This window comes from Dendropsophus ebraccatus, chromosome 7 (assembly GCF_027789765.1).
Source record: "Dendropsophus ebraccatus isolate aDenEbr1 chromosome 7, aDenEbr1.pat, whole genome shotgun sequence".
NCBI lineage: Eukaryota > Metazoa > Chordata > Amphibia > Anura > Hylidae > Dendropsophus > Dendropsophus ebraccatus.
The window spans coordinates 32,725,579-32,753,381 of NC_091460.1; the positions used below are offsets into that span (position 1 = coordinate 32,725,579).

At 43.5% G+C, this 27,803-nt stretch overlaps 1 protein-coding gene across 2 annotated transcripts; it reads right to left on the reverse strand.

The window, feature by feature from the left end:
• Window positions 1-703: 703 nt before the first annotated feature.
• On the reverse strand, window positions 704-25,097 carry SMYD1 (SET and MYND domain containing 1). Of its 2 annotated transcripts, XM_069977223.1 has the most exons (10): window positions 24,841-25,097; window positions 16,350-16,526; window positions 14,806-15,019; window positions 13,536-13,666; window positions 11,452-11,490; window positions 6,011-6,203; window positions 5,267-5,359; window positions 2,836-2,999; window positions 2,431-2,599; window positions 704-1,081 (listed from the first exon to the last, which is right to left on the reverse strand). In XM_069977223.1, exons 1-10 carry the CDS (start codon window positions 24,960-24,962, stop codon window positions 923-925), a joined length of 1,461 nt encoding a protein of 486 aa, XP_069833324.1. In that variant the 5' UTR covers window positions 24,963-25,097; the 3' UTR covers window positions 704-922. The 2 variants fall into 2 exon arrangements, with proteins under 2 accessions (XP_069833324.1, XP_069833325.1); XM_069977224.1 differs by lacking the exon at window positions 11,452-11,490 and having other exon boundaries at window positions 24,841-25,093.
• Window positions 25,098-27,803: the final 2,706 nt, after the last annotated feature.

Genomic DNA, 27,803 nt, shown 5'->3' on the forward strand with positions numbered 1-27,803 from the left:
AGTGATCAAATCAAAATCAAATCAACTGTCATCAGAAAGTTATATAAATTTGTAAATTACTTCTTTTTAAAGAATTCGGACCTTACACTAGTACTTATCAGCTGCTGTATGTCCTGCAGGAAGTGGTATATTATTTCCAGTGTAACACAGCGCTCTCTGCTGCCACCTCTGTCCATGTCAGGAACTGTCCAAAGCAGGAGAGGTTTTCTATGGAGATTTGCTGATTCTATGGACAGTTCCTGACATGGACTGAGGTGGCAGCAGACTGGAAAGAACACACCACTTCCTACATGGCATACAGAAGCTGATAAGTACTGGAACATCAGTTGATTTAACATTTTTGTCTCTGGAGTATCCCTTTTAAAATATTTTAACATTGCCGTTTATAAGAGTATATTATATATTGACTCCAGTATCATAGAACATTGATCCCTGCTGTGTGATGCGTCCAGGATTGGGAAGTGATGTCACAGACTCACTTAACTGGACAAGTCTGTGATGTCACGCCTAGGGCCCTATCCAGCCTAAGGCTGGCCCTGTGTCTGCTGATGTGTTATATCAATGACAGGATATAGAGACAAGAGAGATATCTAATACACATATGATGACGGAATGAATTGTTCTAGGTGTTCCTAGGCAAATGTCCGGTTTGCCTCTCTATAAGATACCACCATATTATATAGAGGGGATACATTTCTGAGACTAGAAATTAATACACAGTCTTTATTGAGCATTGAGAAGGTCAATTCATCATTTACAGACAATGGCTTTAGATATCATGTAACACTCCAAGCAGATCAAGCCTATATATATATAGATGTACGTTCTCATTGTGATAGACTCCTCCGGGATCTGCACTGTGGGCCGGACACTGCTGGGCGCTGGTCGGGGATGGAAGAATTGGATAAAGGGTCATGGCTGCCTATGGTTTCTTATGAAAGACGGTTGGTGGGGCTTCAGCGCTTGGCTCCTCCATAACCTGGAAAGGTTTGTTTGACAGAGCAGCTTCTCTCATCTTGTAATACACAAATTCATTCTCCTGGAACATCCTCAACTCCATTTCTGTCTGACCACGCATCATCTACAGAAAGACAATAGAGATGTTACTGCTCCTAAATATGCACAAGCAATAAATACCTTAGAACGACTATAATACTGCCCCCTATGTACAAGAATATAACTACTATAATACTGCCCCTTATATACACGGATATAACTACTATAATACTGCTCCCTATATACAAGCATATAACTACTATAATACTGCTCCTATATACAAGATCATAACTACTATAATACTGCTCCTATATACAAGAATATAACTACTATAATACTGCCCCTTATATACACGGATATAACTACTATAATACTGCTCCCTATATACAAGCATATAACTACTATAATACTGCTCCTATATACAAGATCATAACTACTATAATACTGCTCCTATATACAAGAATATAACTACTATAATACTGCTCCTATATACAAGAATATAACTACTATAATACTGCCCCCTATGCATAGAAATATAACTACAGTGGTATCTTTATTCTCAACCACAATCCGTTCTGCCAGGCTGGTTAAGAATTGAGAAGTTTTTTCCCATATGTGGTAATATGCATGTGTTTAATTGGTTGCAGCATCCACCCATAGCTAACCACTGTGTCTGTATGTTTCCTTGAAAAATGTACAATTTAATCCTTACAGTACAGTACTAAACTTTTAAAACAGAAAAGTGGGCACAAGGCTCCTCACACCATATTATTTATAGTGTTGGTGCATGGTGTCATAAGAGCACAGTGACCTAACTGTTATTTAGGGACACAGAGAGGCCTAACTACTATATGGGGGTACAGAGAGGCATAACTACTATATGGGGGCAACACCTGTGAATCCCTGGATATAAGACATTTTGATCATTTGTATGATCTGCAGAGAATGTGTAGAATATATGATGAGGAATATTGAACTCATCATAGTATGGAATTTTATTCAATTACTATATGGTGGTAATGTCAGGGGTGAAATTTTAACAAATCTCATCCACATGATACAACTAAAACCTATATTGCAAGGTGATCCACACTGATGGTATTATACCCAAACACACCAGCTATTCTCACAGGCTTTACCCACTGATTTTGACTTGTGTAATGCAAAGGTTTAAGGTGCAGGAGACCTGCTGTAATTACATTCAGTGTCCGTGGTTTCTGCTGCCCGCCAAGGCTGTTGCCCAAGGGCCCACATAAACTTGGAGTAGGCGCTATGATTTTCCCCCATATATGAGACTATAACTACTATATTACCGCCTCCTATGTTCAATATAATTCCCATAATACTGCCTTCTATGTACATGAATGCAACTACTATATAACATGTATTTTCTCCTCCATCTGTAATTTCTATATGGCTTAGTAATGGACTCACCTCCAGATCTTTGGTAATGGGGTGAGTGGGTCCATGGGTAATAAGAAGGATGGCAAAAGCCTTACAGATCATCCCGTGGCCAACTTCAATGAGCCCGGCATGCCAGTGTGTGACTCCAGCTCTCATTATTGCCATCCCAAGCTGGGCATTATTTGGATGGTATATTTTCCTGTTGGAGATAGATAGCTTATTAGAAAAAACATCTCGATGTATATACTCAATAGAAATTACAGCGAATGCACCATCAGCTTCATCGCTTTGAGATTTTTATATGAATAGACCGGCCCTGGCACAGGGATGCTGGTGCTGCTGTCCTTTTTTTAAACCGTGGCCCCGATTCCCGCACACGGCGCCAATTTATTGCCTTCCAAGTTCTAGTATTTTTAGTCAGCTTTCACTACTTACAGATAACCATCCACCATTTTCTTGGCCATCTCGGCAGCTTCCTCAAACAACTGGAGGTAGGACAGCACCTCGGAGGCTATGCTCAGGATCTGCAGCATGAAAATATTGGTGTCCCCCAAGACGGGTTCCTGCCTCTTTAGACATTCACGACAAAGTTTCACCACCTGTCACCAAATTGGGAAAAGTATAAATTGTCAACGCTCACATAAGAATAGACCTCAGCTCTCCCATACGTCTGAACTGAGCCTTATATAGGTGTATCGTGTACCGCCTGGAACAGTAGCTACTGGAGGTGCTCCCCATACAAAGAGGACAGTATCGGCAACAAAGTCTTGCAGCAAGGAATAGCAGGGGCACTCACCTATTGTAGCAAAGTATAAATCTCTTTATTCCACCATCAAGCAACACATGAAGTTGGCGGATGAGCACTAGAAGCTTTGCTACAATCGGTGAGTGCCCCTGCTATTCCTTGCTGCAAGAATAAATTGTCAACATATTGGATGGAAGAACCAAGTAACGCTAAGAAAGTCATTGATCAAATAACTTAGCCCCATCTAAGGATCATTCTAAGGACCCTATTACACGGAGCAATAATCAGCCGAATCGGGCCAATTAGGCCAATTATCGCTGCGTGTAATAGAGACAACAATCTACAGATGAAACGATCATTGGTTGATCATTGGGCCCAGACCTAAAATCACTGCCGAACAGTTAATACTTTACTGGGAGTGTGGACAGGTTAAGTATTAACTGTTTGGACAAGTGTTGCAAGGATATCACTAATCGGGCCAATTAGGCCAATTATCGCTGCGTGTAATAGAGACAACAATCTACAGATGAAACGATCATTGGTTGATCATTGGGCCCAGACCTAAAATCACTGCCGAACAGTTAATACTTTACTGGGAGTGTGGACAGGTTAAGTATTAACTGTTTGGACAAGTGTTGCAAGGATATCACTAACGATATCCGAGCAGCCCTTGCTCAACAATCATCGGCCATGTAATAGGCCCATGTAATAGGACACTTAGGGCCACATGTATCATCCGGCGAACGGATGATTTTCGGCGGAAAGTGCCGATTTGCGTATTTTTTTATTCGCAAATGGCCGATTTGCGAATAAAATATTCGCACATCGGCACTTTCCGCCGAGTACGCCAGGGGGGCGGAAAGGGGGCGTGTAGTGGGCGGACTCAGAGTCCGCGCGATTTACCATCCGTTCCGCCCAAATGTACGCCGAAAAGGCAGTCCGTCTCTACATAAATCTCCGTAGCGCCGGAGCTGCGGGGGCATTTATAAGTCCGGCGTAAAAAACGCCCTTAGGGTGGCATTTATTAAGTCCGGCGTTTTTTACGGCAGACTTATAAATGCCCCCGCAGCTCCGGCGCTACGGAGATTTATGTAGAGGCGGACTGCCTCTACATAAATCCCGTGCGCGCTGGTGCGCACCGCCGAAAACCTACGCCAGCTGAGAACTGGAGTAGGTTTTCGGCGTACATTTGGGCGGAACGGATGGTAAATCGCGCGGACTCTGAGTCCGCGCCCTCCGTTCCGCCCACTACACGCCCCCTTTCCGCCCCCCTGGCGTACTCGGCGGAAAGTGCCGATTTGCAAATATTTCATTCGCAAATCGGGCATTTGCGAATAAAAAAATACGCAAATCGGCACTTTCCGCCGAAAATCATCCGTTCGCCGGATGATACATGTGGCCCTTAGAGTTTTCATCATCAAATGTTTAGACATTGTATAACAAAAAGGAACCCATATCTTTTGAGTACCCAACAACTATGGCAAAAGTATGTGTCAACAACAGGGGCTTATGAGTATGAGAAGGTGAAGGTTCCGGGGGTGACAGCTCTTCGGCTATAGGCTATGTTCACACAACATTTTTTCAGCTCAGTTTAAAATAACGTCCGTTATTTTGAGTCTAAAATAACAGACGTCATTGAGCAGCCTGGCCTCCCCTTAGTTCAATGACGGCTGCTGGTACACTATTTTAGTTTGGGGTTACTTATTGCTCTTTGGGTGTGTCTTAATTGAAAAGTCCATTGAATTTAATAGTTAAAACGGAGAAAGAACGGTGAGAAAAGAAAAACTGTGTGAACAACTAATAAAAAAGTCTGCTGTTTGCAAAAGACGCCCGAAAACAATAACCATGTTTTTTGTCCGCGACAAAAAACGTCCATTATTGAATACAATGTGTGCATTGCCATTGCAGTCAGTTAAATCAAAATCTCCATTTTCTCCATTTTTTACGTTGTGTAAACATAGCCTTATACTGAGTGATACCATGATCACCCACTGCATGATTCTAGAAAACTTCCAAAACATATTTCATGGACTATGATGCGGACCTTACAAAATTTTAGGAAAATTCCCATGAAATTGTAAGGGAGATAACAATTGTCGGGATAAGGAGAAATGTACACACCTCATGGTAGGATCCTTCAGCCCGTGCTTTGTCGATTTTCTCCAGGGTACTCTTTGAGAATTGAATGACTTCTTTCACCACATTTTCTGCAGGCTGTAAAATCCAATAACATACGTGAACATGTATATAAAAGGGAGCAGAGAATCTATGCTAATGTCTCCGGGAAGCCAGCTTAGACAAGGAGCTCATCTTTTAGATTAATTCTTTCACAATTTATTTACACTGTAAAGAAAGAACTCAAACAACTATTGAAGGGGTAGCTAGTAAAAAAAAAAATATTTCAAATGAAGTGGTGTCAGAAAGTTACAATTCCCATAAAAAAACCTTTTCTGCTGTCCAGACCGGAAAGAATACACCACTTCCTGCAGGACATACCGCAGGTGACAAGTATTGGAAGACTTGAAATTTTTTAATAGACGTAAATTGCAAATCTCGTGTACTTTCTGGCACCATTTGATTAAAAACATTTTTTTCTGGAGTACCCCAATACACATTTGTCAATTCAATTTAAAAAATCTCAGGTCTTCCAGTACTTATGAGCTGCTGTTTGTCCTGCAGAAAGTGGTGTATTGTTTCCAGTCTGACACAGTGCTCTCTGCTGCCACCTCTGTCAATGACAAGAACTGTCCAGAGCAGTAGCAAATCCCTATAGAAAACCTCTCCTGCTGCCCTGACTGGCACCAGTTGATTTGAAATAATGTTTTTTTTTATTGCTGAACAACCCCTTTAAGATTGCTTTCTTACCTTTTCCTCACCGTCTTTCGCAGCCAGTAACAGATCATCCTTGATCCCCTTTGTGCAGTGTTCACACGTGCAATCAAAATAATACTGTTTCTTCAGCTGTTTTCTTCTCTCTTCGCTGAGATTGAGGAAGTCGACATAGGACACGCTAAGCTCCTCCCCTTTGTTGATCTTGCCGAGGGCTCGGAGCTCAATTCTGTCATTGGATAAGCAGACAATCAATAAGTATTTCAATACAAAGTTCTGAGGGGACTCCAGTGCAGATCGGGGAAGGTTTGACACTCCAGCTGTCTGATCCCAGACCTTTTATAACATCCGATTGAGTGTCAGAGCTTACCCGGCCATGCACCAAGGTTATAGTTATATGTATGAGTATTAGTTTGATGCTTTGATATTCATGCATCATCGACGTGACCAAACCATGATCATCCCAGTCATCATCTACATGTCACTGCATAGGTTAGAACATCTGTGAAATGAATATTTTCTTTTGTGGCTTTCACAATTTATTTATTTATTTTTTTCAAGAATGAACCATTGTCGAAAAATATTCAGCATATGATAATAAAAAAAAGTGCATTCATTCTCAGGTTATTTCAGGACAGATTGGAAAAATAGAGGATGAGCCAAAAGAAAAACAGAGAATTAGTACTCGATTTACTATTCCATTATTTTATAAAAAAGTTATTTTATAAAAAAAATTAAAACAACATGTTATCATTGTATTATAGTTGTTATTATTTTATTTATTATTATTATTATTATGTTAATTCTGCGTGTAAAAATACGTTCCTTCAATACAACAGATTACTGATGGGCAAAATATGCCACACTTATAGTATTCTATCTACATTTCACTTCTAACTTCTGGTGTTTTGTTTTATGGTCAACACTCTCCATAATGACTTTGCAGCAGGGAAGCTTAAAGGGGTACTCCAACGAAAAATGATTAATAAAGGGGTAGTTCAGTAAAAAAAAATAATAATTCTTTTGGCACTGGTACTTTCTGGCACCATCTGATTTAAAGCGGCACTATCAGCAGGTTCGGGCCAGTGAACCTGCTGATATGTCTCAGCCGCTATTTACCTCATGAGTCCAGAGCTGTAAGTTATATTCCTGTCCGGTCCGGTATAGTTCCACTTTCCGCTAATTGATAATATGCTAATGAGCGGTCCCAGGGCATTTGGGGCGTTTCCCATGCACCTGGAGCACCCGCTCGGCCCCCCCTAGCCTGCCTCCTCCCGCCTGCCCACTATGCATATTCATATATGCATAGCTAGGCCGCTTGTAACAGCGTATGTGCAGGAATCTGGCCGCTACAAGCGGCCTAGCTATGCATATATGAATATGCATAGTGGGGCAGGACGGGAGGAGGCAGGCTAGGCAGGCCGAGCGGGTGCTCCAGGAGCATGGGGAACGCCCCAAATGCTCTGGGACTGCTCATTAGTAGAGATGCGGTGGCTGCTGAACTTGGATAAAGCCCTAAGGCTATGTGGTAAACATGGATATAGTCATTGGCTGTATCCATGTTTTCCAGACAACTTTAGAGCTTTATCCAAGTTCAGCAGCCCCCGCTAATCAAATACCGAACGTTCGGGTTCGGATCGACTCAAACCTGAACCCCGTTCGCTCATCTCTACTCATTAGCATATAAGCAATTAGCGGAGAATGGAACTATACCGGACCTCACAGGAATATAACTTACAGCTCTGCACTAAAGAGGTAAATAGTGGCTGAGACATATCAGCAGGTTCCGCTCTAATGATTCCCTATGCCTTTTGGTGCACTGGGGGCAGCTGCATCAAAATTCCCCGGCTGGCCTGCCCCTTCAAATGAATATCACTAGAGTAGGCCCTCCAGGGTGGATCAGTGGATTCGGAGCGGTATCTCTGAATTAGCTGAACAGAACAAGGTAAGTGATACATCATTCTGCTCAGTTTCTCTGTCACTGGTTTGTGCTACTGAGATAGGACAGTATAAACCTGCTGACAGTCTCTTTAAAGAGGATCTGTGGCCAGTATTGAAAAATTCGAGTTTGGTATAGCACTTTGTAGCCTCAGATGCCCTTGTTCCAGTGTTTTGTTTTGTTTTTTTGTTATGCTGTCCTCTTCCTTAGATATAAGGATTTGGTTGATTATTTGATTATTGGTTGGTTAAGGATTTGGTATTATTTTTAAAAGGGTTTTGAATGATAGGCTCAAGGAGTATCAATATGAGGCTCTGGGGGGTTGGAAATGAGGCTGAGGGGACATGAATTAAAATCAGGTTTGAGGGGGATGTCAAAATGAGGCTAAGTGGGTGTGAATCAAGCTTAGGGGTATGAGAATATGAGGCTTAGGGGTGTAAATCAGTCTCCAAGTGTGTAAGGCTGAGGAGGAGGGCTGAATTAGGCTTGGGGAGTGAATATGAGGCTGAGAGGTGTGAATCAGTCTCAGAATGTGTAAGGCTGAGGGGGAGGGCTGAATTAGGCTTGGGGAGTGAATATGAGGCTGAGAGGTGTGAATCAGTCTCAGAGTGTGTAAGGCTGAGGGGGAGGGCTGAATTAGACTTGGGGAGTGAATATGAGGCTGAGAGGTGTGAATCAGTCTCAAAGTGTGTAAGGCTGAGGGAGAGGGCTGAATTAGACTTGGGGAGTGAATATGAGGCTGAGAGGTGTGAATCAGTCTCAAAGTGTGTAAGGCTGAGCAGAGGAGAATTGGGCTTAGGGTGTAAATATGAGTCTGGGGGTGTGAATCAGGCTTGGGGTATGAATATGAGACTGAAGGGGTTGTGAATCAAGGAGATGTTTAATGAGGTCCTTATCTCTGTGGCATGGAGGGGACACTGGTCACTGGTGACTTTTTGACCCTCCCAGCCTACATCTATTGAAACAACTAGTAAATGAAGGAAAGTACATGCATAGTGCAATGTTCCATTTACAATCAGTGGAGGCATCCCGATAAATTGTCTAGAACAGCAGTACCCAACTTTTTACCAGTAAAGAAGACTCCCTGGAAGCTCTCTACTAGAAGAAAAAAGACTCCCGGAAAGCTCTCTACCAGTATGAAAGACTCCCGAGAAGCTCTCTACTAGAAGAAAAAAGACTCCCGGAAAGCTCTCTACCAGTATGAAAGACTCCCTGGAAGCTCTCTACTAGAAGAAAAAAGACTCCCGGAAAGCTCTCTACCAGTATGAAAGACTCCCGAGAAGCTCTCTACCAGTAAGGAAGAGCTTTTTACCAGTATGGAAGATTCCCGGAAAGTTCTCTACCAGTATGGAAGAGCTTTTTACCAGTATGGAAGATTCCCGGAAAGCTCTCTACCAGTATGGAAGGCTCCTGGGAACCTCTTACTTAAAGAAGCTTGGTGTTTTGCTGAGTAAAGAATTTATTGTCTATGTTGTGACCAATATTTGTTGACTGCTTTGTCTGAACCCATGCCAAGTATCTAAGAACAAGCTGAAATCTTTTCACTATCTCTTCGGTCAAAGATACCACTTCTGAGGAACCCTTAACCAGGTTCCAAGAAACATCAGGGTTCTTAGAAACTCTGATATGGAGGCAATGATCCCTGATAACATACAGCATGCCAATCTTTAGTTATGATTGGTGCACAGTGGCTCAGCTATACAGGGTGCAGAGGTAGCTGTCTCACCTGAGCCATTTTACCTGACAAAGCCTATGCCCCCCCACCCCCTTCCAATACAAAGAAAGATACCAGTATCATAAATGGTACATGGTAGGTAGGGACTGGTAACCGGTTTTGCATTAGGCTCCGACAGTGTCTAGTTCCGCTTCTGCTGGTGCACATGGTCTATATATAGTATGGCTGCCTCCACTGCTGTCCTCATAGGCCCGAACTAATATACATACTCATGTCTAGTGTTTCCAGGAACCATGCATGCAAAGGACCACTAAACCCTAAATACAAATTGCTTTATAGTAAGAAGCAACATTAGCATTATCTGGGTAAAGTAAGCCCCAATATACAGTATCTCTGATGTCTTTTAAAAGGTCAACCGTACATAGGAAAAATGACCTCTCCATACACCACAACATGATCTCAGCTGTCCAGACTGGAAAATATAAATAATCATTCTTTTAGAAGTCAATTTGCATTATATGTTAAGTGGTCTCCTGAAACTATTCCTTTATGATGCCAAATAAAGGACCCAGGAAAAATGGAAAAAATACAAAACATTTAGAATAAAGTCAGTCAAAAAAAAAACTTTGAGGACTTGACTCCACGAAGCCCTATTACATCTTCCATATTATCTGCTTAGGATGGGATCATTCTACTTGGGCTGGACACTGGCGCCACTAGTTGGATGGACCAATTGATAGGATGCATTTACAGCAGCATTCACCATGACCATAGAAGTCATTCAAGGACAGTTTTACAAAACTAGACACAATCCTAAAGGACAGAAATGGCTTCACATTGCACGAAAGCTTGTTCAACTACACTAAATACCAACATCCAACCAAGTTAGCATATAATCTGATCAAACCATATTGCCTCATGTACCATGTGCAGGTCTCTGACACACATTCTACCTGCAGGAGCAATGCAGGAGCTTGTTCCCACTTGTGTTGCTTGGTGGCCGCTTTCTCCACCGGCAGTGCCTGCGGGGTTCAGGGGGCCCTTGGGGTTTGGTCCTGTGACATTGGGGTTGCAGGGCCATTCCATGGTCTCCCTTCCTGCTTGCGCGCGCTTTATGGGGTTTGCGCCCACTGACCGGCACAGTGTTGCTTGGTTAGGGACTCATGTGTATCAGAGACCTGCATGTGGTACATGAGGCAATATGGTTTGATCAAATTATATACTAACTTCTGATGTTGGTTTTTAATGTAAGCTTTCATGTCAACCATGGGTGCGATGTGCAGCCATTTCTGTCCTTTATCCCCAGCAGGTTTAGTCATCACTCATACTCCCTCTTGATCTGAGGATTAAACATCCAAACCCACCATAATCTTGTCTGGGAGACTGTATTCATCGATATTCCGAATATAACTAATTAACATTGGCCACAATTGGTCCTTTTAAGAATTTACACCGAATCCAGCTGTTAAATTTGGCATCATTAATATGTAGAAAAAGACTCTCCCAGACTTTAGTATTTTTATTCTTGTTAGACATGATTAGTCGGTCTGAACCAAATGACTAGAGGTGCCTAATATAGACAATGCTCCATGCTTTCAGAGGACCACATAGGGCATAGGTCACTGTGCACCAAGTATTCATTGAGGTGGAGGTGGAATACATAGAACAGAGGATGAGATTAGAGCGGGGTGGTCAATGTTAAATGGAGGTCTCATACATTGTGTTGTTATACGTGGAGGAGCATACTGGCAGAATTCAATGGGATATGGGAGTGGAGACATTGTGTGGGTTACTGATTCTATGAGAAACAAGAAGGGGGGAGGAGTGAGGGATTTCACAATGATGCTTGTGACACCGACCCACCTCATCTGTGTATGATACATTGATTTTACAGCCTCATGACTGAAAAACAAAACAAGAGTCTACAATGGGTACAAGAAATTCCATCAAAAGGGTGGGAGATGGTGGGATCACAATATAAATGGGGGCTATGTATCAATTTCCAGTTTGGGCAAAAAGACGAGCACAATTTCACTATGTACTGGGTGTCGTATGGGGCTTTATAGCCATGGTTCCACTTTATATATAGTAAATCCCCATCTAACAATTAAATTGATACATAGCCTGTAACAGCGGAAGAATTACCCAACACTACATGTGAACTTCAGAGGAAAAATTATGTGCAAAATCATAGCTAAGATTTAAAGGGGTCATCCAGCGCTACAAAAACATGGCCACTTTTCCCCCCATCTTGTCTTCAGATTGGGTAGGGTTTTAAACTCAGTTCCATTGAAGTAAATGAAGCTTATTTGAAAATCACACCTGAACTGGAGACAAGAGAGGGGGAAAAGTGGGCATGTTTTTGTAGCGCTGGATAACCCCTTTAAGCTCTCCTCACCTGCCATCTCCTATCACTCGTGTATCATGGGTCACGTCTCAGATAGTGCATCTAGGTTAAGCGGGGGCGGTGACACCTCTATGAATGAAATGTCATATAAATGTCAAGGGATAAGAGCGCCTCATAAATTGGCTTTACCTCTGTGCGCTTAACTAATTCACTAATGGAGAGGAACAGATATTCATATGTCACAGCTCCTAGCAATGGACAAGCCAAGAAGAAGCGGCTAATGATAGGTGTGATAGTATTACAGGACATACTTTCGCCTCACTGTACTCTCTTCTGGCAAGAATTGTATGATAAAGTAATACTCTGGATGACGCTGGCATATTTATGTGTATTGGGGCTATTTTCCAATCCAAGAATATGGGGAAGATTTATCAAACATGGTGTAAAGTGACACTGACTCAGTTGCCCCTAGCAACCAATCAGATTCCACCTTTCATTCCTCACAGACTCTTTGGAAAATGAGAGGTGGAATCTGATTGGTTGCTAGGGGCAACTGAGCCCGTTTCCCTTTACACTATGTTTGATAAATCTCCCCCATAGTTCCCATAATAAGCGTCTTTGCACTGTTAAAGTCTCGAAAGCAAAACTAGAACATCCCCTTCCACGTACCAAACTGTAATGAGCGTGGATTAGGTGATTCACTTTTTTAGGCTGGGTTCACACTACGTTTTTTCAATCCGTTTTTGCAAAAAACTGATGGAAAAACGTATGCTTTTGTGTGCATCCTTTTTGATCCGTAATTTCCAAAAACGGATCAAAACGGTTGTTTTTTTTTTTATACGGACACAAAAATGAGGTCGACTACTTTTTTGTGTCCGTAAAAAAAAAAAAACGGATCCGTTTTGATTCGTTTTTATTCATAATAAAGGTCAATGGAAAAACAGATCAAAATGGATGCACACAAATGCATACGTTTTTCCATCCTTTTTTTGCAAAACCAGATGGAAAAAAATGGATAGGAAAAACTACGAAATCCTGATGGAACACCCGACGCGGACTCTGCAGCTCACACCCGATCCGGACTCGCGCATCTCCACTGCTTCCATAGGCTTCATTCTGTGGTTTGCCAGATTGCGCCATCCGCCCAAAAAATGAACCTACTCATTCTTCGAGTGGATGGCAGAATCTTGCAAACCATAGAATGAAGTCTACTGGAGCAGCAGAGATACGCGTGGCCGCCAGAGTCCGCCAGCGGGTGTAAGCTGCAGAACCCGCAATGGGTGTTCGGTCGGGATTCCGTAGTCTGCACATACCCTTAGTCTTCATTTGGGTAGATTCCAAGCTTAGGTGTCAATCTACTATCATCCAGTTGTTGGGTGTATAGCGTTATGTAATGCAGACTCCCTAATACAGTGGTTTGATGCTCTAGTATCTGCTCTATAGTTCTTGCGAATATTACTCAATTACTCGTCTGTAATAAAGCATGGAATTCCTTGAATTATTTTATTTCTATTCATCACAATGATTGTGGAATTCTTCAGAGCCATTCGGAAATTCCGGAGCCACATCTACAATGTCATACAACAGGAAATCTACTTACTTGCCATTGTTGAATATCACCGTGCAGTTGGGCCAGCAATCATGGTTTACGAGACAGAGATTTGGGAAAATTCCAACTCCGACAGCTTGAAGACCTCTTTGATCGCTTAAAGTAAATCCATTACAGCTTATCTTTCCATATAAAAAAAACAGGGGGGGGGGGGGCGGATGGAAAGACACAAAAAAAGGAAACCGTCAGTGAGTAAATTTGTGACCTGATACCACATAGTAAAAACGTCTATGCTAATGACATCGCCACCAACCATTCCGGCCTTAAAAAGTTGTTGCAGGTGCCAAACACCCAATGCCAACACTTAGAGAATCCAATGGCAATAATTCAAGACAAAATAGAGACCTAGACCTATATACTCCCTTCTATACACTTACGTAACAGGATTAGAGTTGAGCAAACTTTAAGTACACACAAGTTTGTCCAAACCCAAGCGGGCAACATTTGAATACCGGTGGCTGAAGAAGTTGGATGCAGCCCTAGGGAGTCCTGGAAAACATGGATACAGCCATAGGCCATAGACTGTATCCATGTTTTCTATGACTCCTGCATCCAACTTCAGCAGCCACCACTAATGAAATGCTGCATGTTAGGGTTTGGACAAACCTATGCATGCTCGAAATTTGCTCAACTCTATTCAGGTTGTTGTATTGTTCTTTAGGGTTCTATACCTAGATACTGATAACAACCCAAACTGGGTTAACTATTCTTTAGGTTAACTTTATGGGTAGTGAATTCTGACCCAATGCAATTGAGGATTTTGCATCACAGGTATTAAAATGACTGGCTCTGTGTGTGACTGACAGAAAGATCCATGTTCTACCATACTATAGTGGTAAAGGAGTAAATGGTGGTCAGAAAGTGAATCAGAAAGTGAATCAGACCTAGTATGCCAGCACATTAAGGACATACACTTCTACAATACAGATACGCTTGTACACTATATGGTGCCTACAAGAAACACAACATACTCTACTGGGGAGTGGGAACACTTCCATCATATGGCAGGTGAGGGTGCAAGCCACTCTTTTCTTACTTCGCTTCTCTACACATAAATTCTAAGGCACATCTATGGGCTCCATACTAAGGGTATGTAGCACCCAAATACATAACATGGTCATGTACAAGAGATCTTGAACAGGTCCCAACGCAAAGATGCCTATACTGAGAGCGTTCTTGTATAATGGCTCTTCTGGTCGTTGCACAGGTTCACACATAGGTCTAGTTCAGTTCCGAGATAGACAATACAATAAAGACTTACCACTCCGAAGATGTGTGAGACATACTGCATGCCAAACTGTTTATTCTGACTGGGCCAATAATCCAGAAAGGTCTGAACATCTTCCATCAGTCCATTCTTCTCCTCCGCTTCAAAATCCTCTAGGTGGTTTTGCAGATCATCAACGGAGAGTAGACATCCTTCTGTCAGGCCACTTCCTTCCCTCTCTATCCTCCACATGATTCTAGCCGCAAGCCTGGATACATCACAGATATTATTGATTATTTAGGGAATATAATCAGGACCAGCTAAAATAGAAATACTCGGGAGAGATAGCAAGACCACGCTGAACTAGGACAGTCATCACTAAACAGAACAAATGTGAACTAATAGGAGAACATGATATCCGATCTCTACTCCACTCATCAAATTCTTCTGGAACAAGAGGAGTCACAATAAACATTAATGGGACATTGAATTCTATAAAGCCCCAATGACCTCAAACCACTGTGTCTCCACCAAGACCAACAGTTGGTCAGGACAAAGTAAACTATGGAGTAATTCCCCAAATTTTTAAACCTCCCTATACACTCAAATGTTTTACTCAGCTGAGCATTCATATGTTCTCAATGTCGAGGTAAATTGTCTAAAGGATTCTCTGGAGGTGGCTTATCTCTCTGAGACCAAAAGGACTGAGCAGTTCAAATCCAACGTGTCCTATCCTTCTCTCCCTCAACATCTCCCTCATCTGTTGGGAAAAATCAGTAGGACCCATTATGTATTAGATAGTTGGCCGTTAATGCTAAATTCAGGTCAGGCCAACTTTTTTCTAACATTGGACTCCTTTATTCTGGAAAATACAAAGGGAATCAACCAACAGAAATGTTAATGGAATACTGAAACCCATTAAGCCTTGTTGTCTTTAAAAGTACTTTAGTTATGAGATCTAGGCAATGCGTCTCCAACAACTAAACCCTCTGATTTTGACGAAGCCATCTAATGTGTATTGAGCTGTCCTGACTCTTCCGCAGAGGTTAGCGGAAAAAGACACATTTCAACTTGCCTGATCCTTCTAGTATCTGGAAGCAGCCCATTACCTATTGAGAACACTTGTGTTAGGGCAGGAGGGATAGTTAAAGCAATAGCTGTTGGCTGTTGACCAGTTTTTAGCTATTGAATGTGTATGAGAGAGTTGGGCGGCCACCATACACATTAGTCAGAAATCTAAGGGTTTGGCTGCCACATTTCTAATGTGTATGGAAAACTTAAGAGTAGGTTCAGACAGGCCGAAGCATAAGACAAGTCTCCATATGGAGCTGCATCTGGCAGATGTTCCTTATAGCTCCATGAGGATTATATTCTCCACAAGAATTGGTTGGATATGGTCTCTAGTAATTGATCCAATTACCACCTCTGTCCATGTGGTACACCAGATCACATAGTCAAATTATAGTGGAGCTGACTCTAGACCTCACCAATAGATAGAGGAAATAGAGGAAAATCATACCCAGGAGACAATGAGAAGGCCACATCATTATGTATAACTATTGTGGACCACACGATTTTAATAGAAAGACAATGTTTACCTGATGTTGTCATTGGGAGCTTTGCCGAGTTTCTTGATGGCGGCGCACTCATGTTTGTGGTCCACCCAGGCATCCTTCTGACAGGTGCGGTCACAGTAGTGGGCGAATTTACACTGACCACAGCGCTGCAGCTTCTCTTGCCTCTTGAAGCATGAATGACACACACAATGTGTAAGGCTGGAAAGACAAATTAGAAGATTATACTCTATATAGATCCATAATGCCAACAACACTTTCTCCTCTGGTTACTTGTCTTCGATTATTGTCTTTTCTTGAAATGTCCTTTATTTCCTTGTACCTTGTGTCTCATCCGTCACGGAATAGTTTTATCAACTCATCTGTCGGAGGAGATCTCATACGTTATTCTGGAACATCAAAGTGAGTGATTCCTGTTTGATCTTACTAACAACTAGAAATAATTGCAACTTGAGTATGCTGTATCCATGTTTTTCAGGACTCCCAAGGGCTGCATCCAACTTCTTCAGCCACCGTCAATCAAATTTCAAAAGCGATCGGACTCAAGCATGCTTGAGTTGCACTCTTAGGCTAAGTTCACACAACGGCCATGATTAATAGAAAAATCCTTAGCGGCCGCAATGAGAACTGACATGTCAGTTTTTGAATAGCGGCCGCACAGAACTGCCAGGTCACTTAATGGAAAGAGCGGCTCCGGACGTACTTTCCATTGTGTGCTATGGTAAATTGGGATGCGGGCACACATGGATGCACCCGTATCCCAATTAACCATAAATCCGTCCAGTATTGCAGGGATGATCTGTGACACGGCTTGGTCACAGAACGGACTGTCATACAGCGTGTGAACCAGGCCTTAGTTACAATCTCTACTGACCAAAGGAACCACGAAACCTATTTAAAGTATTCTGCCAGCAATTATTCCTTTTAATTAAAGGGGTTTACGAGGAATTTTTTTTTGCCCAATTACTAACAGCTCAGATCAGCTGACTGAATGGAGCGCTTCACTGGTGCAAGGTCTGTGATTCCTTACTTCCTTGCTTATCAGGTACAGGGCTGTTCACTGTTGATGTGTCAATGGCAGTGAAACCACTTTAAGGCGCTGCCATGTTTTAATAATTTAGCTTTAATACTAGGCTATGAACAATGTTATGTGCCAGGTCCAGAAAGAAGATTTAGTTGTATCTTTTTTTTTTTAGGGTCATTAGGGTCTGACACTGATCTATAAGCCCCTATTCAAACAAAGCACAGCTGTACATGGCAAGTAATAGGGACCCCTGCCTGTTATCACCTTCCCAGCTGATCATGGCAGCCGACTGACAGTGAGTGCACAGCTGTCAGGAAATAATACAGCCCTGTCGTACTCCCAGGGAATGTCAATTCTACCCTGACATAAGTGATAAGAAAGTAAAACTACTAGTAAAACGCTTACTACTTGACTCCCAGGAATTTCCTTACATAGTAGGAGCCAGAACAGGACACTCGGCTAAAGAGATAAGAGATAACTGAAACAACTAGTGAAAAGCTGACTACAAAACTTCAAGGAATTTCCTTACATAGTAAGACCATGTTCCCACAATGGGATTTTGTGTTAGTCTTTTCAGACAGCCGTCTTTTGATAATGACAGCCGCAAATAGTGATCTTGATGCAGCCCTTTACACCTATGTGAGCCAGGTTAGGCTGTCAGAATAAAGTGTATAGCGCTCTCCCAAGACTCCAACGACAGATGCCATAGATAGAGATTGAGGGTCAGGTGGATGGATTTTACTGCCTAACACCTTTGTTCTTGGGGAGATAAGCCACCGGCAGAGCTGTCTGGCAGTGGCTTACCCTTAATGATCCAATGATCATATGTGCAGCCATTCACAATGAAGTATGAATTTATATAACAAAATGTCATTTACACCACCTTTTTTAGGTCTACCTATGTGACCAAGGGCCCTTAGTTGGTAAAGTAGTCCAGCTTGTACCCTCTATAATCCATATTGGAATCTGACATTCATGTATGTATATTGTATGCCAAACAGAGTTGTATAACACAACTAGACGTGCCACCATTTCAAACCAATAATTAAGTTTCATGTAACAATGGAGTATGCCATGGTAAAGTACATAGTGCCACCATGTGACATAACTGTCATAGTCTTCACTGATATATAGCTTAAAGGGGTAGTCCCATCTGGATAAGTTATGCCCTATTCACAATATTCACTGAATAGGGCATTACCCAACCCTGACGGTTGGGGTCCTACGCAAACTCGAAATCCTAGCTGAATAGCTAAGCCAGTGCACTGCCGCTCCATTCATTCTCTATGCACCAATGTAGCCCCAGCAGTCGGACCCCTGCAATCCCTTAGTTATGCCCTATTCTGTCGAAACTGTGGATAGGGAATAACTTGTCTAGATGGGAATACCCCCTTAAAGAGGTCCTCCACTTTGAACAATCCCTTTTTGTTGGAATGCGCCCAGAAAACTTTGGTGAAGGTCCTCCCCTTAAAGGGTATTTGATAACCCCCCTGTAAAGGTGATGTAGTCTGCAATACAAATCTCTGAGGCCAATATGCAAAACTAGTACTAGAAGTTGTAATGTTCAGTCGGGTTACATGGAGGCGTAACAAGTCCCGTGACACAACAGGGATTTAATCTCTTCTCACATTTGGATGCTAAACAGACCATCGCTGAGGCTTGGAAGACGTCTTGCCTGGATTTTTGTAAAGTCAAACACAGACAGTCTGGCTTCGGAGTGAATGAACCTCTGACAGCTTTATTAAAGGACACATATTTCCAACTCCCCTCTAACCATCTCCATAACAAATCTATTTGTTTTACCTCCTGTCACATGGTGCTCTTATTCAGTTTTTTGTACTTGGATGCTTACTTGCCTTTTGGGAATATCTCCACATATGGCACCAGATACAGCATAGTAAGGAAGCGCAAGATGGCCCTTAAAATGTCACATGAGACCCTGTGTGCCGCCATATAGCTCTGCCATGTACATGAGGCCTTAAAGGGGTACTCTGATGTCAGGCTTTGTGGGTCAGAAATTACCGTACTTCCTAGTGGAACAGTTGCTCAGCATTACAATTCCCAGAATACATTGCTTTCCCTCAGCACTTTATCACAGCCCTCTCACCCTGTTTACTTCCCTCGCACTCCTACCAGTTCTACGCCAAAAGTCATTGCAAAACAATTCTTTACACAGTAAATTGTTTCTCCCAACAACCAGTCTTCTCCTCTGCCTGTGGTATGGTTCAGCACAAGACAGCATGCTGTAAACACACCTTTCCTAAATGTCCCAATAACTATATATATATATATATATATATATATATATATATATATATATATATATATATATATATATAAATGACAGGGGTATGGTGATGTAGACTATAGAGCAGGGGTACTCAACAACTTTTAGCGAAGGTCCACTTACCGGGGTCTATAGTCAGGTGAAGGTCCGAGCTGAACATCGGTAGGAAACGTGTTTTGTTACTTTTCACAAACGTTCACCTATTTACATACAGAATTGCTGCTTATTAGCGGGAAAACTGGCATTTTTTCTCTCTCACCAGGCCTTTGATATTAGGTACAAAGGGGGCTGACTGCCCTGGTAGTATATAGCCCCCTGTTGCTCCCCCAGTAGTGTATAGCCCCCCTGTGCGCTCTCCCCCAGTAGTGTATAGCCCCCTGTTGCTCCCCCAGTAGTATATAGCCCCCCTGTGCACTCTCCCCATGTAGTATATAGCCCCCTGCGAGCTCCCCCCAGTAGTATATAGCCCCCCTGTGCTCTCCCCCTGTAGTATATAGCCCCCAATGAGCTCCCTTCAGTAGTATATAGCCCCCCTGTGAGCTCCCTTCAGTAGTATATAGCACCCCTGTGAGCTCCCCCCAGTAGTATATAGCCCCCCTGTGCTCCCCCTGTAGTATATAGCCCCCCTGTGAGCTCCCCCCAATAGTATATAGCCCCCCTGTGCTCTCCCCCTGTAATATATAGCCCACCTGTGAGCTCCCCCCAGTAGTATATATCCCCCCTGTGCTCTCCCCCTGTAGTATATAGCCCCCCTGTGCTCTCCCCAAGGAGTATATAGCCCCCCTGTAAGCTCCCCCAATAGTATATAGCCCCCCTGTGCTCTCCCCCTGTAGTATATAGCCCCCTGTGAGCTCCCCCCAGTAGTATATAGCCCCCCTGTGCTCTCCCCCAGTAGTATATAGCCCCTTGTGAGCTCCCCCCAGTAGTATATAGCCCCCCTGTGCTCTGCCCCTGTAGTATATAGCCCCCCTGTGATCTCCCCCCCAGTAGTATATAGCCCCCTGTGCTCTCCCCCTGTAGTATATAGGCCCCCTGTGCTCTCCCCCCAGTAGTATATAGGCCCCCTGTGTTCTCCCCCCAGTAGTATATAGGCCCCCTGTGCTCTCCCCCCAGTAGTATATAGGCCCCCTGTGCTCTCCCCCCAGTAGTATATAGCCTCCCTGTGAGCTCCCCATGTAGTATATAGCCCCCCTGTGCTCTCCCCCTGTAGTATATAGCCCCCTGTGAGCTCCCCCAGTAGTATATAGCCCCCCTGTGCTTTCCCACAGTAGTATATAGCCCCTCTGTGATCTCCCCCCCTGTAGTATATAGCCCCCTGTGCTCTCCCCCCAGTAGTATATAGCCCCCTGTGATCTCCCCCCAGTAGTAAATAGCCCCCTGTGCTCTCCCCCTGTAGTATATAGCCCCCCTGTGCTCTCCCCCTGTAGTATATAGCCCCCCTGTGCGCTCTCCTCTTATAGATGGCCCCCAGACAGAAAAAAAACAAACAAACCACAACTCACCTAGCACCTCGTTCCCCGCTGTGCCTGTCTTCTTCTCTTCTCCTGTCGGTCCAGCCCCCGGCTGATACGCGCTCTCTGGGGACGTCCCGGGGATTCCCTAGCAGAGCGCGCATCAGTGACCTCAGTGTACACTGCCGGCCTGTACTTCCGGTAGAGCAGGCTGACGGCGTACACTGAGGTCTGTGGTGCGCGCTCTGCTGGGGAATCCCCAGGATGTCCCCAAAGAGCGCGTATCAGCCGGGGGGCGGACCGACACTGCCCCCAGCCCCACAGGCGTATTGACATCTAAGGACAGTACACCTATAGGACGGGAGGCAGTGCGGTGGGGAGCGGGACCAACTAACCGCCCCGGATCCAATCCGTCCCGGAACGGATCTGGGGCGGTTAGGAGGTCTGACCAGGGGACCGGACAGCTGGCCTCCGCGGTCCGGGTTCGGACCGCGGTCCGCCAGTTGAGGACCCCTGCTGTAGAGGTTGGTAACAGGTTGTGACATCACACAGGGAGGAAGGGCTTGAGATCAGAGACAAGATGAAGCCAATCCTCATGACACAGCACTGGATTATAGGTCTCGGGAGGGATGGGACTTGCTAAGACAACACCACACTGAAAAGCAAAGGACTACACTATTTTCTGAAGCCAGGACAATTGGTGATAACCATTTAAAGGGGTTATCCAGCACTACAAAAAAAAACGTGGCCACTTTCTTTCAGAGACAGCACCACTCTTGTCTTGTCACAATAGTGGTGCTGTCCCTGGAAGAAAGTGGCCATGTTTTTATAGTGCTGGATATCCCCTTTAGTAGTAAGATATCTGCTTGGTCTATGGAACCTATGGTTTATTTTTTACAGTATTCCAAAATATATCTGCAACACACAACCATAAGATGGTGGGAACAGTCCATTACAATATAATCGAGTCAAGTAGCGTATAAGGTATAGAGTTTCCATGTCATCTTCATAGCACAACGTACAAGGTCACAGGGTAGATAACTAATGCACTGGCATCTGACCAGATATTAATGGACATATACCATAATAGACTACTCAGTAACATTGGGCACTGTCTGCAGATCTGTGGGACTAGAGACTTTATGTGACCTGAAGGTATTCACATGTCTGAGGTGAACTTCAGTGGTACCGCAACTAGACAGCGAGAAAATAAGGCCATAGGAACAGAAGGTTCCAGCCTGGATCCTTCCAAACCTGCCATACTATGTGATTGCTCTTGTGGGCAGACACAGCATAAAAAGCACTAATAGAACTGTCTATAATACATCAGATTCATTATTGTGAATTATTAAAGCAATGGCCCAAGTAGGATAACCAAGTTCTTTCTCAGACTTTGTGGAGGGGTTTCCCACTTGGGAAATCCTCTATTAATAAAGGCAGAAAGCCATTGAACAGGCTGTGGAGGACCCAGCACTGTGTACACGTCAGCAACTTCTGTCACCAATAACATAACATCAGTACCATAACCACAGACGATCAGCTCTTCAGCCACAAGGGGTTCTAATCCCCATCTTACACACATTGGGGAGTTCTCATTTTGTTTGCACGGGTTCCCTCAGAATCAGGGTTACATTTACCATGAGGTAAGATGAGCATCTAGCCCCAGGCAGAACAGGGCAGAATCCTGGCGCCTGCACAGTATATGCCCAGAAACAGCCACATCCTAGGTCCTGTCCACTCCTGAACTGAACTGATGGTGGTGCATGGTGGGCACTAGATGTAGGAATGGGCGCCTCCTGAGTCTCATCTCCTGCCACTCCTGAAAGGCACAGATGGTGGTGCATGGTGGGCACTGTTGTAACTAGACGTAGGAATGGGCGCCTCCTGAGTCTCATCTCCTGCCACTCCTGAAAGGCACAGATGGTGGTGCATGGTGGGCACTAGATGTAGGAATGGGTGCCTCCCCAGTCTCATCTCCTGCCACTCCTGAACTGCACAGATGGTGGTGCATGGTGGGCACTAGACGTAGGAATGGGCGCCTCCTGAGTCTCATCTCCTGCCACTCCTGAACTGCACAGATGGTGGTGCATGGTGGGCACTGTTGTAACTAGACGTAGGAATGGGTGCCTCCCCAGTCTCATCTCCTGCCACTCCTGAACTGCACAGATGGTGGTGCATGGTGGGCACTGTTGTAACTAGACGTAGGAATGGGCGCCTCCTGAGTCTCCTGCCACTCCTGAATTTCCCATTGATGCGCAGCAGATACTTTTCAAGCTAGAATAAGGCATCTCCTGTTCTCCACAGCTCCCCTTTATCTCCTGTGTGTTTGTAAAAGAGATACAGATCTGGCTACACGACCATTGTACTAATTATTGGGAATGAGCATTCCTAGGGGCAGCACGGTGGCTCAGTGGTTAGCATGGGTTTCCTCCCATGGTGGCTCCGTATTTAGGTGGGGTTCCGCCCCTACCCAAAACATACAGAGAGGTGAATTTAGATTGTGAGCCCTAATGGGAACAGGGACTCAGGCTGGTATTACACGGAGCAATTATCGTTCGAAAAATCGTTAAATCGTTCGGATTTGAACGATAATCGTTTCATGTAATAGCAGGCAACGATTAAACGACCAACGAGAAATCGTTGATGGTTTAATAGGATCCGGACCTATTTTTATCGTTTGATCGTTCGCACATCGTTCGCACATTGTTCGGTGGAATGAGAATTCGCAGCTGAAATGTACGCAATACCGACGACTAAACGACCGCAAGAACGATCATAAATAACGATCATCGTTCCATGTAATCGGGCAAACGATTTCGGGTCGTTTGCCTTAGCGGTCGTTTAAGATAGTTTATCGTTAATCGTTAGTCGTCGAAAAATTGCTTGGTGTAATAGTACCCCCAAACTGAGAAACTATGCAAAGTCCTTTGGAATCAGTTGGTGCTATACAAAAGCACTTTTATTATTCATAACTGTCCCATATGAAAGGTCATTTACACATAAGACTAACAGCAGATTTTGGATAACACAGGGAGATCAGGGTGCAGTTCTAGTATGCAGGGACCCTCATCTTCTATGGGACCGCTAAGAACAGACTGAAGACCACGAGGCAATATCTCCTCTGACCCATAACTTACAATTAACCTTTCCACTACCCTACATTTACTACAAGTCTGCTTTGCTTCTCTTACATAAAACCGTCTAGCGAATCTAATTTACTCATTAAATTTTGCATTCAGGAATGATCACCATAATTTGGAAAATGGATATGCATCACCTATTTCTCACACTATCAGAACCAATAAGACCTGTGTGGAGTCCGTATGGATTCCCCCATGCCCAGTGGATCTCCTCCAGCTTCAACCAAAAACATACCATAGGTCATTGACTTCCTAGGAAATCAGCCATAGTGTGTGTCATACATACAGTAGGAAGGTTAGAATGGGAGCACCATGTGACTCCAATCTCTGTACAGTACAACTAAATATGTTGGTGCTATATAAAAAGCAATGACAGTGGGGTAGAATTTACGCATAGTAATTGAAAGAAAATGTTGATTTTGCAGCTGAGATGGATATTGGATTAAAATGTTTGACTAGCAGTACTCTAGGTCTAAATAGAAAACCCTATTACGAAGACTAGTAGTGATTTATTTTGCAAAGAAAATCTGCTACCCACCCTAATGGATTATCAGAATGACTGGGACCAAGTCTTTACATCTGGACCCATTGCAAAAAAAAAAAAATTACTTACTTGTCAAAAACTACAGCAGCATAAGCGGGCTCCGCAAAGATGACATCTCCAGCCCAAACATCCCTGACCGATTTAAGCCCCCGTCCTTTTCCTTCTGAAGTGAACACCTCTACGTTCTCCATCCTTGCAAGTGTCTTAACCCAGAGCTGAACAGAAGTGAAGTCAGCCTGGCCGAGCGAATGAGTAGCCCAATCCTCAGTCACGTCTGTTATTTCAGCACCTTCACATTCCCAAAGAACAGTCCTATAAAAGGAACATCCCCCCCTCCCCTCCTTCCCTGCCTGTCCCACAGCTCGGAGGTGGTTGTAGACTCTCGCTCCCTCCTCACCCTTCACCGGGCTGAAATACCTTCCAAAGGGCCTAAACACTAATACATCCGCTGCCAAACCTCCTGCCTCCATAATGATATAATACAATATTCCATTTATACAAAAGCTCCATGAAACCTTTTCTTCTGTGCCGTCTATTTCTGGAGACCAGTTGCTCGGCAGCGTCAAGTGACAACAGCTGTCACAATGTGCGGAGGGTTAGGCCCCGGCCATCTCTCTCCGGCCTCTAAACTTTGAATTGATTAATAAAAGGAGGAAAAAGTTATTGTAGCAGCTGTTTAATAGGCGGCTGGAATAAGAGGATAGTGTAACCCGGCAGCAGTAGTAGTAGTGTCAGCATCAGAAGCGTATGGAGGACATCTAGAAGCGTCCAACATGTAATGTAATAATGCTTAAAATAGCCATGTGGGTAACAGAATATCCTGAAGGAAGTGTCACAAGGTATTTAAGGCGTTCAGGAAGGTTCTACAGGTTCTTTCTAGAGAAATCTCTACACTTTAAAGGGGGAGATTTATCAAGTGTAAAGTGAAACTGGCTCAGTTGCCCCTAGCAACCAATCAGATTCCACTTTTCATTTCCCAAAGAGTCTGTGAGGGATGAAAGGTGGAATCTGATTGGTTGCTAGGGGCAACTGAGCCAGTTTCACCAGACACCATGTTTGATAAATCTCCCCTTTAGTGTTACCTCATGAGGGTTGACGTGTCCGGCCAGGGCTACCAGATGATTCCGGACCTGACCTACAACCTATGAGCACCCTTAGGATAGTTGTACTCAACATATACAAATGAGAGTCTTAGAAGGTACGAATTTGAACATAGTCCCATATATTTTTCATATACGGTCTAAAGGCACCAACCCAACCGATGTTGAGGCAGTTAGATAGACAACTTTTTGGCTAGTTTCTATTATTTTCCAGATGAAGAAGTGAGGAAGATCTGCTTCTACCATTACTGTCACTGGTACAAACTTTCATTAGGTCATTCGGACTTGTCAAAAGTATAAAGGATCGAACTTTGTCCGGACCTAAGCGCGAGGCATTTGGTTGGATGCAGCCATAGGGAATCCAGGAAAACATGGATACAGACATAGGCTTTAGGGTTGCATCCAACTTCTTCAGCCACCAGTATTCAAATGCCGCATGCTCAGATTTGGCCGAGGTTTTCTCGTCTCTAGTCAAAAGTTAAGCCTGCACATGGTCCTGAGAGTTATAGCTCGGTGCGAGCTTCACTGCCCGGCTGAGTATCTGACCCAGGAGGTCCAAGTCAGCCTTTTGCTACTGGTAGAAAAAAGTTTTTTTAGATAGCACTTTTGTGTCTAGGGTGGTGCTCGCAGTAAGAAAAAATTCCAGCAGTTTTATGAAAGTTCATTCTTGGCACTCACCATCATGCTTCACAAATTTTTATTGTAGAAAAAAGTCCATCACAAAAATATATAACGGCAACAGGATTTTTCGGTGTCAAGACAGTTGAGGAAGGCTTGTCCTGTTGCCGTTATATATTTTTGTGATGGACTTTTTTCTACAATAAAAATTTGTGAAGCATTATGGTGAGTGCCGAGAATGAACTTTCATAGCCTTTTGCTACTGGTCAGATCGGGCAGCCAGAGGGTAAAGCTCACAGCCAATTTCCCCAGCTATAATTCCATATAGTGTGGCATAAATATGTGGTTAGACCACCATTTACGACTGTAATTTGTTCACAATCACACTTGTTTAAAGGGGTTATTCAGAGACAGCACCACTCTTGTCTCCAGTTTGGGTGGGTTTTTCAACTCAGTTCCTAATATGGAGACAAGAGTCATGGAGTCTCTGGAGGACAGTGGCCATGTTTCTGTAATGCTGGATAACCCCTTTAAGCAGTACAACCCTGTACAGTAACTGACCACAGCAGGTGAGGTTTTCTATAGGAATTTACTACTGTTCTAGACTGTTCCTGTCATGGACAGAGGTGGCAGTAGAGAGCACTGTGTCAGACTGAAAAGAATACTCTACTTCCTACAGTACATACAGCAGCTGATAAGTACTTTTATTAATCAATTTTTTTTTAATAATTTACAAATTTGTATAGCTTTTTGATTTGAAATGTTTTCACCGGAGTATCCCTTGAATGACATTGGCTGTATGTTTGAGGTCATTGTGCTGCAGCTCACCAGGCCCCCCTTTGTCTTACTTTTCAGCATTTTTTCTACATATGCCTAAAACATACAGTTGTTTGCTGGGGGTTTCTAAAGTTGGACCCTTGATGATCAGCTGATCATGATACCATGTTACCTCTGCAGAAGGCAAATGGAGCTGGTTACCTACTACAAAAGAAAAAGAAAAAGTCAATTCACCATCTACATCAATGTCTACATCCTGCTTGACTTGAATAGTGTCAGTTATGTGTGTATAGGTGTGAACACTGATGTGGATGGGAAAATATTTAAAGAGATTGTATAGTATATATAGATCCATCTAGTCTTGGCATAGTCAGCTGTAGATGGGGATGGGATGGATTATATGGTGCTGGATTAATCCTTAATGCACATGTGCATATTTTCCTTCATAAGAAGTCATTTCTGATTCAGTGCAGAGGCCAAAGCATGTGATGGGAAGGTAAACATTGGAGGAGGTATGTTACAGCTAGAATCATGTCA

Coding starts and splice junctions, on each gene's coding strand:
- SMYD1 (XM_069977223.1), bottom strand. CDS start 24,962: ATGGAGAACGTAGAGGTGTTCACTTCAGAAGGAAAAGGACGGGGGCTT. Junction 6,204..11,451: donor ATGTATCATACACAGATGAG/GTGGGTCGGTGT, acceptor ATCCAATGACAG/AATTGAGCTCCGAGCCCTCG. Junction 2,600..2,835: donor AAAATGGTGGATGGTTATCT/GTAAGTAGTGAA, acceptor TATCTCCAACAG/GAAAATATACCATCCAAATA.